A 12,147-nucleotide genomic window follows, 5' to 3' on the forward strand; every position below is an offset into this window, starting at 1 on the left:
AACTGCCCATGTGGCTGCCCGCTCGACCCCCCGCTCTCTCTCTCTCTTTCCTTCTTTCCATGTCCCTCTCTGTCACTCCCTCACTCATTCATCCTTCCTTCTCGAGCTGCACCGCTGAAAGCCTCTAAAACGTTTAATTCACTCTCCCTTGACCCTCTTTCGGCCCCCTCTCCTCTGCTGTCTCTCTCTAGTCTTTATGTGTAAGAAAAGAGCTCGTACAATAGCAGAGGAAGGGCCAGTGCAGATTCTTCAGCACCCCTGTGGACTCTGAGCCGAAGGCTGTGAGACAATCCACATGTGGAGCATGTGCAGAGGAGTTGTTCCTCATCCATCAGTCAAAACAGAGTTAATTTTAATTCTCTCAGTCCATCTCATGTCTTCCTCTCATTGAAGTGAGTTATGAATGCACAGATCTATTGTCCCTTATTAAGACACTATTACTGTTATGAATGCAGAGATCTACTATCCCTTATTAAGACGATCGTCACAATTACTGCTGATTTTACTTCGAGTTTGTTAGGTTTGTTCTCATCCCTTACCTTAAAGGGCAAGTTCACCCAAAAATGAAAATTCTGTCATCATTTACTCACCCTCAATTTGTTCCAAACCTGTATGTTTTTCTTAATTCTGTTGAGCACAAAAGAAAATTTTTTTTTTTTAAATGTTGGTAACTGAACAGTTGACGGTAAAAAAAAAAAATAAAAAAATTATGGAAGTCAATGGCTATCGTCAACTGTTTAGTTACCAACTTCCTTCAAAATATCTTCTTTTGTATACAACAAAAGAAAGAAATGCATAAAGGTTTGGAACAACTTGAGGGCGAGTAAATGACAGAATTTTCATTTTTGGGTGAACTATCCCTTCAAGTATTACACTTTTGCACTTTTGAACATTAATATATCAAATCGCAGCAAGTTATGCAAAACCTTTAATGCTTTTCTGAGTGATCAGAGTTACAGGTTTGGGGTTCTTCGATAAATAGACAGTTCACAGTATTTATTTCAAATAAAAAAGTTTTGTAACAGTGTAAATGTCTTTACTGTAACTTTTGATAAATTGAATGCATTTAATGCTTTAAGTGGCATACACTGACTCAGGGTCAGATTTTCATTTCAGGTGTATTTAAAGCCTGTAAAACTGGTTTTATCTTCCAATGTACTGCGCTGTCATTGAGAGTAAAGCTTCAATTCAGCGCACCAATGACAATTCATTTCATTTTTCATTTAACGTTGCGGTTCAGATCATTAGAAGGGGGATTTTTTTTCTAAAGCAATGCTTAAATGTCACAGAGCACATCTGCTAGGGCCAAGAACTTGTGAGAACAGATCCTCTGTGTTGGACCTTCATTGCCGTTCTCAATGCTGTTGTACATTCAGACGCCTCAACTATAGACGCACGATTGTCTGTCATTAATGACTTTTGATTACACTGAACCCGAAAGTATACAGTATTTAATGGAAAAATAAGTGTCGCATTGACTGCATTTAACAGCTGGGCCTTGAGCGGAAAACACTGGCCAGATAGAGATACAGGGAACTAGTCTCTAAAAGAAAAGCATATTGCTGGAGTTTTATTAAAGGACTGCCCTTTAAAGCCAGGGAAGTTGCTTTATTCAGTTTCTGGCTTGTGAATATGTCTTTAAGGCATTTGTGTGATACATATGGGGCACATCTTGCCTGAATCTTCAGTGCTTCTACAGGAAAGTACAAAAGACAGGCATTACGGTAACGCTTGCCGAAACATGGAAACATTAAACAAGCAATAATGAACAGTCAGATATGAAATCGCATCTTATACCGTCTGCTAGAAGGACTAAAGGAATAGTTTACCCACAAATAAAAATGTACTCACCCTCAGGCCATCCAAGATGCAAATGATTTTGTTTCATTCTCTAAATAATTAGAATAGATGTAGAGAAATTTAGTATTACATCACTTCACCAGTGGATCCTCTGCAGTGAATGGGTGCCATCACAATGAGAGTTCAAACAGCTGATAAAAACATCACAGTAACCCACAAGTAATCCACACAACTCCAGTCCATCAATTAACCTCTTGTGAAGCAAAAAACTGTTAAGAAAGAAATCCATCAAGGCATTTTAACTTTAAACCATCACTTGCCAAAATACTAGTCCATAATAATGCTTCCTGCAGTGAAAGGTACATTCTGTCCTCTCACATTAAAATCCACCAACATATTTGTTTAGAACTGTTTTAGACTGTTTTTGCTTAATTGGTTCATATTTCTCTACTGATTCAGACAAGATTTTTTTCTCATCTGTTCTGATTAAGAAAAAACGAATCTACATCTTGGATGGCCTGAGGGTGAGTAAGTTTTCAGTTAATTTTCATTTTTGAGTGAACTGTTTCTAACGTACATATTTATTTTGTCAATTACACATCATTAATGTTCATTGCATTTTCGTGTAAATGGAGCAGGGAGAGGACATATCCTGTTCAAAAGAGGGGTGGCAGGAAGAGACATTTTTCTTAGGGTCTATGGATCAGGATAGGCAAATGAAATTATTTCTTGGTTTATAACAGCCTCTTGTGGAGATTGTTGTCATTGCAGCTGATTATATTTTCATCGATAGAAATTTGTTTTAAATGTTTAAAACTATTATAGTCTAAACAAGTGAAGAAAATATGGATAATATAATTATAAATTATGTGAAAAAATGTGAAAGATAATATTTAATTGCACCTGGTCAGGGTGTTTCCCTGACTTTGGCTCCAGCACTCCTGCAACACAATAGGATGGACAGAATGGAAAATGGATGGATGTTTTACTTTTTTGTTGACACTGACTACTTACTATACTATACAAGAAAGTCAGTTTTGTCTAGCTGAATGCTATTGTGTATCTCACTACGCGTTTAGATACAGATTTCAGCAGTAGGTAAAAGTTTACTGGGATAGAATATGCACATTTGTAATGTATACAGAACATAAATTTTTGCAGCATTGTGTTACATATAAACAGAAATTCACATTTGCATATATGTCTGACAGATTTTGATAACTTAATGAATGATGCATTCATAACAGTATTTGGGAGAATCCTCACATTCACAGCACCAAAATATACTGACTTTTATTTTGAAAAATAAAAATCCACTTCCTGGTCTCCCACGTTTAACAGTGCTGACGGTGTGTATAATTTATAATACATTTATTACCTAAACCCAATTTACTACCCAGTACCCACAGTAAATCCTCCTTGAAATGCATAAAGGACTAAATGTAGTTGTAGTTAATCAGTATGATATGACGACAGTAGGATTGTTTTTCTATTGCTCAAGACTAGAGCAATCTCTAGTCTAGTCTGGACGCTTGCATTTCCAGTCCCGTGATTGGTCAGTTTCCCGGTTAATGGTCGCGTGGGGCAACGAGGACTTCATCTGGAGCAAACAAGAGAAAGTGAGAAGAAGCAGACTTACGATCACTCAAGGGTGAGTTACCAGAAATATTGAACATTATTCGCTTTTGGACATAATTTAGAGGATGCTTGAGTCGTTCAGAAACATGACATGTATTCCATTGCTTGCGTCCATTATCAAATACAACTCTTAGAAGCATCAAGCAAAACCGTAGTAATAAAAGATGGTAACTACAAAGACAATTTTCCAGTGAAGAAAAGTAAACTTGGTTCAATATATATTCTCTAAAAATCTAATCTACAGAAAGCAAAAATAATGATTTACTGTCTCCTACAGTCATCCTCATCTGTGATCTTGAAGAAGAGCTGCATAAAATGGCAAATAATATTGGTAAGTTTCTCTTGTCTCCTCATTCATTATATACACTCTTATATCTTATTATACACACTTGGTTATTTTGTGGTGTAAATACACACAATTATTTTATTATTATATAATACGTATTTTTAAGTGGAAAGTAATGCATTTAAGGGGGTGAATGACTTGTCAGGATGTTTCTTAATGCTCCCTTGAGTGAAGCAGGTAAACATACTGGTGTGACTTTCATCATTATATCTCTCTGTGAAGCTTGGCTCATTAGAGATGCAGAGGTGAGAGACACAGGGAATACAGCAGCCATAGCTGGAATCTCAAGGGAATACTGTTAAGGGCTTGTGTGTTTTGTAGAAAATGAGTGCATGGACAAGGGTACATGCTCCCTAGTAATGCGTACAAGTGTTTAGTTGAATGTATCAAATCTTAGTGCATGAGACTAAAGAAAGTCCTGTTCTTTGCAGATGATGCTCAAGCAGAACTGGACTCGGTGGAGGCAGAGTTGGAGATGGTGGAACTGCAGATCTCTGAGCTGCTGGAGAAACAGACCAAGCTGAACTCCAGGAAGAACAAACTTCTGCAGATCCTGGAGGGAGCCTGCAGCTCGGTCCAGCCCTCTGGATCCAGCAAACCTCCCAAACCGTCATTCAGCAAACAGGACCTACAGCACTACGAGGAGTCAGGTATCACTCAGTCACAGTTATCACAGTTAAAAGAACTAGTAAAGTGCTGTTTGCAATACATTTTGTTCCAAAGCAGCTTTGAACCAAAGGTGACTGTGGCGAAGAAGAACCTTTTGAGTTGAATGAGGGTGAAAACCTCAGGAAGAACCAGACTCAGCTGGACCATATTTAAACAAATACTATATGTAGTGATATATCTCAAATATATCACTTTAATTCAGCAACAACACATTAATATGATCAAAAGTGACATTAAAGACATTTATAATATAAAAGGCCTTTAAAAAAACAATTCCACAGTTTCCACAAAAATATTAAGCAAATATGTTTTCAACAGTGATATTAATAATAAGAAGTGTTTATTGAGCAGCAAATCAGCATATTGGAATGATTTCTGAAGGATCATTTGACACTGAAGACTGGAGTAATTGCTGCTGAAAATAGAATAAATTACATTTTAAAATATATTAAAGTAGAAAACAGCTATTTTAAATTGTAGTAATATTTCAAAATATTACAATTTTTAATTGCATTTTTTTAACAAATAAAACACTGGTGCGCATACAGTAAGACACTTATTTAAAAAATATTCAGAAAAAATATTCAACTCAGCAGTCTAGCCACCATGGTATATATTGTTAAAGGTTTATGTTCTGTGTAATGAAGTGAAATTACAAAGATATAATGAGGTATCTGTGTAATTTTTATGTTTGTTGCTCTGTCACCAGATTTCTCATGGTCTAAAGAAGTTCAGGCCAAGCTGTGTAACGTGTTCCAGCTCTCCAAATTTCGTCCCCTGCAACGGGCGGCCATAAATCTCAGCATGTCAGGGAAAGACCTTTTCCTGGTAATGCCCACTGGACGAGGAAAAAGCCTTTGTTACCAACTGCCAGCCCTCTGCTCTAAGGGTATGTGCTCACATATACATATTTTGGTCAAGAATGTCTTTTGAATGTTAATTCCTGTGCATTTCTTTGCGTGGTTGCATTTATCAGGTTTTACGTTAGTTATCGCCCCGTTGGTGTCTCTAGTGGAGGATCAGCTGATGTATCTGAAGTCCATTAATGTCCCGGCAGTAACTCTCAATGCCTCTAGTACAAAGGTACAGTATGACGGATGTACTAGACAGTTTTGAGTTACGTACAGGTGCTGATAGTCATGTTCTTCTGCAGGAGGACTCTAAGCAGCTGCTGGCAGGGATGACGGATAAAAACAGCCCCTTCAAATTGCTCTATGTAACCCCAGAGAAAATCGCCAAGAGCAAACTACTGATGTCCAAACTCGAAAAGGCCTACAACATGGGTCTGCTGGCACGCATTGCCGTTGATGAAGTTCACTGCTGCAGTCAATGGGGGCATGACTTCAGGCCAGGTGAGATTCTTTTTCACCCAGACTGAGTAAAAATTGTATCCCATGATTGAATTTGTCATTTATCCCTTTGCTTAGATTACAAGCTCCTGGGTATCCTAAAGCGCCAGTTCCCCAAAGTTCCATTGGTCGGACTGACTGCCACAGCAACCAGCAACGTTCTTAAAGACTGCCAGAAGATTCTGTGTGTTCAAGAACCTATCACTCTGACAGCACCGTTTAACAGACCTAACCTTTACTATGAGGTATACACAGCACTTATTTAGCTCATATCACCACTAGAAGAGTGCTGAATAAGCCAATCAGATCAGAATTTGTCATCTCACTTCTACAGGTTCGTTTTAAACATAACGAAGACTGTACCCACCAAATTGCAGAACTGATTAGAGAAAGATACAAAAACCAGTCAGGTAAATCAATTTAATTGCTAAATGGCCCTTCACACCAGGGACGATAACTATAAAGATGTGATAATTGCTCTATTTCTGTGGGAACAGGGATGTCCACTTGATAAACACACAGAGGAACAATATCATTGGAATCACTTCTAGAGTGACTTTTTCCAGCTGATGAACAATGAAAATCAGAATCTACTCGACTTTAAAGTGCTTGAGCATTTAAAGTGGCAGATAACATAACAGCAGTGCACAGTCATAATAAACAAAGTTATCATGCATTGGTGTTGAGGCTAATATAGTTATCTTTAGTTATTGTTCTTGGTGTGAACGGGTCTTATGCTCTCCAAATGCCACAAATCATTTAGTATTTATTTGAAAACCACGTAATCAAAATACACAATATATGTTATATTTGCAGGAATCGTGTACGTGTTCTCCCAGAAGGATGCAGAAGTTGTCGCTACAGACCTGCAGAAGAGGAATATTCTTGCTCAGCCGTACCACGCCAGCATGGAGCCTTCAGATAAGTCTCTGGTGCATCAGCGGTGGTCCTCCAAGAAGATCCAGGTTGCAGCTACAGAGTTACTGTTGTTGACTGTTTTTTGTAATATGCCCCCATGTAATGTAAAGTTTGTGTGTGTGCAGGTGGTCGTTGCCACTGTGGCTTTTGGGATGGGCATTGACAAGGCTGATGTGCGATTTGTTATCCATCACACCATCAGCAAATCTATCGAAAATTACTATCAGGAGAGTGGACGTGCAGGTAGGCATCATCCTGGTACTTTTAATGTTTGAGTTTGACTTCACACCAGGCCAACTAAACCACTTGGCATGAAATTAAAATTCACCCTGTCTATTTTCTGAATGATTTTTTTTTATCATGTTGTGAACAATTCATCCATGCAGTGTTTCATTTTTTTTGTCTTTTTATAATTGTTTTGAGATAGCAATTTTTAATACAAATGTCATAATCTTGCAGTGAAATGACAGACTTGTCTCTAGTGGTGCCAGACTTCTCCAATCATTTTGTCTGTTTAAACCCCGCCCCTTTCTTACAGTCACATTCTCTCATTCAGTTCTGCCTCCATCCAGTGAACAACTGATGGATAGAACAAGCCCTACGTTTTAAAACAAAATTCAATAATTTGTTTTACTCTGATACATGCTGCAGTGCGGAAGGAAACATTTATCTGCTTTCCATGCAACTTTAAAAATTTCCAGTAACATGAAATCCAAAAGTACTTTGTACTTTATTAATTAATTAATTAATTTATTTATTTATTTATATTCCAGGAAGGGATGATGGCTCAGCAGACTGTATTGTATTCTTTCGGGTTTGCAGACATCTTCAGAATAAGCTTTTATTTATATTCCAGGAAGGGATGATGGCTCGCGCAGACTGTATTGTATTCTTCGGGTTTGCAGACATCTTCAGAATAAGCACAATGGTTGTGATGGAGAACACTGGGCAGCAGAAGCTACAGAATATGGTGGCATATTGTCAAAATGTGGACCGGTGAGTCAAAATACACAGGATATGCAGGATACCACTGTTGTTGGTTTCTGAAACTAAGGCATTTTCTGCCTCGTATACTAAGCGATTTTCCGTGAAATCTGTCAACTTGTTATCAGACTGGCTAGATTCGTCCAGACTGCAAATCAGTGCAAAACTCTGGGCAAACGTTGTGTCATGTGTTCCAGACTTTTAACACTACTTCAGCTTCATGTGGCCTGTCAGTTATATGACTGCTTAAGGGTTGTATTTTTTTAAGACATGACTCTTGTGTGTGCATATAGGTGTCGTCGTGCTATGATGGCCATTCATTTTGATGAAGTTTGGAATGATGACGAGTGCAACCAAATGTGTGATGTCTGTCGGCACGGCAACGGTAAGAGTCCCTCACACACGTTTCTACCAACCTAACTCTACCAGTTTTTGTCAATTAGGTGAATTATTCAATGGTTAGATTTTTTTTTTTCAGACTACATCACAACGGACATCACCAAACATGCTCGAGATGTTGTTGCGATAGTAGAAATGGCCAGCTCTATGGATGAAAAGTTGACCCCTCTGAAAGTCTGTGACGCTTGGATGGGAAAAGGGCCCGCTAAGCATCGCAAAACGATAAAGGTCACGTCCCTGTCACGCGTGGAAGTGGAGTCTATTATCATCCACCTTTTGTTGCATGGCTACTTCAGGTATTTTTATATTTGATAGCTTAAGTACAATTATATTAACTACTTTGTATTTTTAGTTTTGTTCTTTAACTCTGTTCTCTTTCATTCATAAGTGAGGACTTTAGCTTCACTCCCTACACAACGCACTTCTACTTGAAGTTGGGCCGTAAGGCAGCTCTCCTGAAAAATGGCAATCACTCCATCACTATGAAGATGAGGAGAGTGATGTCACACGCTACTGTAAGAGTCCACAAATTCAGCAGACGTTTTCATATTTCATGTGCAAGTGCTCCTGGTTTTTTCAATGATTCTAGCACATTCTAGATTTAAGCTTTTCTTAATGGTTGTATGAGTGTCAATACTTTCCTGAACTTCTTTCAGTAGTGACAATTGGCCAGATTCAATCCAGACTCTTCTGATTCTTTTATTTGTTACATTTATGCTACTTGGCAATAAAAATATTTATTGTATTTGCTCAATTTTAACTGAACATCTGTTTAATTCAGTGTTGTGTATCAAATTTGAGAGTATATGTATTGAATCTGGCCTTTGGTCTCTGTTCTGTAGTATTTGCTGATCTTTTGTGTTTATCTGTACCTCTGTCAGTCTTATTGTGTTTCAGGTAGATGCCATCAGAGTGTTTGAAAGCTGAATCACAGTTCACTTAGTTAAAATGCTTTTTAGTAACTAGCAACTTACACATTCATAAAGTGTTTTCTTAGTTTGATTTCCAACATTGTAATGTTAACCCCAAACTACAGTGAGTTAATTTTAAATGAAGGAAACACAATTAGTTACTGTTTTTACACTATTAGTTACAATTTATTTATTTTAGACTTATACTGGAAGTTTTCTGTGCAAGAGATCATACTGTATTCTAAACTTCTCTCATTAGAAAAGCTTGAGAAGGCAGAGAAAACCACTCCAAAAGAATATTATCTCCAAAAAGTGAGGGATTTCGGAATATCAATGTGGCCTAGTTGATGCAAAACCAAATTGGACTTCCTTTCAGTTTAAATGGCTCACAGATGATGCATTTATCACCCTCTAAACAACCCTGTCCCAGCAGTCATTGTGGAGTTGGATCAGCTACAAACAGCGGCCCACTGTGTACATCATGTAATACAAGTCTTTTCCCATCATGAGTGAAACCTCTTCTGTTGAGGGTGTCGCTTCATCTACATGATCCCTCAACATGTAGTAACCCCTTGTATCTCTTGTGTTCCTACAGTTTCTAGTGCCGACCTATCTAAATGACTTTTTTTATAGTGCCCACCAACAGGTAAAGAGCTGTTGTGCCGCCCCACAGGTAAAGAAAGTGTCAGAAAGTGCTGCGGAGAAAAGTAGTGCCAAAGTAAAAGGAAAAAGACCGGCTGACAGTGATGACAGAAAATCAGGGGTCAAGAAAGTCAAGACTCTTCTCTAGTTCGTAAGGAGAAGAACTAAAAAGTACAGTTCATTTATTCCATATTCGCAAAACAAAAGCATGTAGACATTGCCTAAGAAACATTCAAGCGTTTAATGAGGGAAACATCTACCATCTACCATCTATCTTCCTGCTTGTGCGCATGTTTATGATAGTCACCTATCATGATGTTTATTGCATTCACCTCAAAACTCATATTATTTCTTGGCTATAAAATATGCTTAATATATTCCATGGTGTGTTGATTTGCATGTTGTGTTGTAGACAAAATGAACATTACAATTGAAACTAACCGTCTTAAAAGGATACTTCACCCAAAAATGAAAATTGTCATCATTTACGCACCCTTAAGTTGTTCCAAACTTGTATGACTTTCTTCTGCTGAACACAAATGGAGATATTTTGAAGAATGTTGGAAACCAAACAGTTAATGGTAACTATTGACTTCCATACTGGAAAAAAAAAAATACTATGGAAATCGATGGCTACTGCCAACTGTTTGGTTACCAGCATTCTGAAAAAATATCTTTGTGTTCAGCAGAAGAAAGAAAGTCATATCGGTTTGTGAAATGTGGAGGGTGAGTATGAAATGACAGAATTGTCATTTTTTGGGTGAACCGTGCCTTTAATGTTTTGCGTGGGCCATTAACTCCCTCTCTAGTTCTGCATTTCTCTTAAAGACAGCTCTATTAGTAATAAAAATGAGTAATTTCTTCTCTTTCCTCAGGATGAGACACAAGAGGAAGTTGAGACAGCATTGATTGTGTCCAACATGGCTGTTCAGAGGCATAACAAAACTAAAATCCATAAGAATCACCAAAACATGGAGAAGAGACTTGCTCAAAACCACATTGAAAGTCTTGCTTCGGAAGCAAGCGAGTATGTAAAGCCAACCTCAGTATTTGAGGTAGATGTCGAGGTCAACCTCGTAGAAGAACAGAACTGTGCAAGTGAAGAAGAGAAAGGTCTTAAAAACTCCCCAGAACAGCAGTCTTCATCACCGAAAAGGAGGCAAAAACAACTGTTAACTCGGAACTGTGCTGCTAATGCTGACCAGACGAAGACAGATCTGGTTAGCGCTCCTTCTGAGCTCTCTATCATCTCTGCAGCTGCTGTGGAGGAGCTACATCATCTGCGCAGTTACTATAGCAAACAGTTAAGACGGATCAACTGTATTTCCCATGAGCACTTGCAAAGCTCCCAGCCTGGGATGCTGACGTGTATGAGAGAGCCCTTCAAAAGCCTCCGTTTCCCATTGAGGACGACCATAGCCAGAGGTGCCAGAAAATTATGGACTCGTGTTAGTATGAGGAGAAAGCTCATACAGTGAATTATGTTCCTTTTGATTTCTGTTGTGTAAACCTGACCTAATTTTTTTTCCCAGTAGTTTGAAGATGTAAATCTTTTTGTTAAATAAACTTATTTGGTTGATTCTGACTAGAGTACTTTTAGACCTCATGTTGTCAAAGTTGTAGCTGCTACTAGTTGTAACTGCTATTGTGGTAATTACAAAAACAAAATTCCCTCTAAAAGGTGATAATTACTTTAATTTTACCCTCATATTTCACCTCTTTCTAACCACTGATTAGTTGCCAGATTTGATTTTATAAAACTTCATTGGTTAGGATTTTAGAGTCAATGTCATTTGGTGTCATTTATACAGCAAGCCTTCCTTATTGTCTATTATTTTTGACATAGGATAATCAGTTACATATGTACAATTCACCAACAGATCAGTGACAGAAAAATATAGAAAATATTTGAAACAAGTATTGTTTTCTTTTGACTTTTGTGTCAGCAATGCATTAATAGCAAATCCTCAATGGTAGTTACCTCCCACTTGAGATCTAATAGGCCTACAGGGAAAGGGGTTTTGAAAATGCAATTTACTACAATTATTGTGAGTAAATGTTAATGAAATCTTACTTTGGAACATACAAAAGTGGACAGAACTAGGCTACCATTCAAGTCTGGGATTGGTAAGATTTTTTTGCACAGTTTTTGAAAGAAGTCCAAAGCTGAGCATAAGGTATTATTTGATCAAAAATACAATAAAACCAGTAATAATGTGAAATATTACAATTTAAATTAACCATCTTTATTATAATCAATGAACTGTATTTGTTTTTCAGCGGCCATTACTCCAGTCTTCAGTGTCACATGATCCTTCAGAAGTCATTCAAATATGCTGATTTGGTGCTCATTTATTATTATTATTATAAGTGCTGAAAACTGTTGTGCAGCTTTATATTTTTGAGGAAACCGTGATACATTTTTTTTCCAGGATTCTGGTATATAGAAAGTTCAAAAGAACAACATTTATTTTAAATAGAAATAATTTAG

The 12,147-nt window shown here is 37.6% G+C and overlaps 1 protein-coding gene across 1 annotated transcript; it reads left to right on the forward strand.

Moving 5' to 3' along the window:
- The first annotated feature begins 3,116 nt into the window (after nucleotides 1–3,116).
- Nucleotides 3,117–11,183, forward strand: LOC107664885 (ATP-dependent DNA helicase Q1-like). Its single transcript, XM_016455573.1, has 17 exons — nucleotides 3,117–3,149; nucleotides 3,345–3,451; nucleotides 3,716–3,769; nucleotides 4,216–4,434; nucleotides 5,163–5,342; nucleotides 5,430–5,536; nucleotides 5,607–5,805; nucleotides 5,881–6,047; nucleotides 6,137–6,212; nucleotides 6,619–6,767; nucleotides 6,846–6,963; nucleotides 7,494–7,517; nucleotides 7,599–7,716; nucleotides 7,998–8,089; nucleotides 8,183–8,399; nucleotides 8,492–8,618; nucleotides 10,532–11,183. Exons 3-17 carry the CDS (start codon nucleotides 3,754–3,756, stop codon nucleotides 11,132–11,134), a joined length of 2,412 nt encoding a protein of 803 aa, XP_016311059.1. The 5' UTR covers nucleotides 3,117–3,149; nucleotides 3,345–3,451; nucleotides 3,716–3,753; the 3' UTR covers nucleotides 11,135–11,183.
- The last annotated feature ends 964 nt before the right edge of the window (nucleotides 11,184–12,147 follow it).

The sequence above is a fragment of the Sinocyclocheilus anshuiensis genome, unplaced genomic scaffold (assembly GCF_001515605.1).
Source record: "Sinocyclocheilus anshuiensis isolate Anshui unplaced genomic scaffold, SAMN03320099.WGS_v1.1 scaffold299, whole genome shotgun sequence".
NCBI lineage: Eukaryota > Metazoa > Chordata > Actinopteri > Cypriniformes > Cyprinidae > Sinocyclocheilus > Sinocyclocheilus anshuiensis.

What these genes read in the sequence shown, in the direction of transcription:
- LOC107664885 (XM_016455573.1), top strand. An exon ending in GGGGCATGACTTCAGGCCAG is followed by an intron (nt 5,806 to 5,880) that starts GTGAGATTCTTT and finishes CCCTTTGCTTAG; the next exon opens with ATTACAAGCTCCTGGGTATC. An exon ending in AAGATACAAAAACCAGTCAG is followed by an intron (nt 6,213 to 6,618) that starts GTAAATCAATTT and finishes TTATATTTGCAG; the next exon opens with GAATCGTGTACGTGTTCTCC.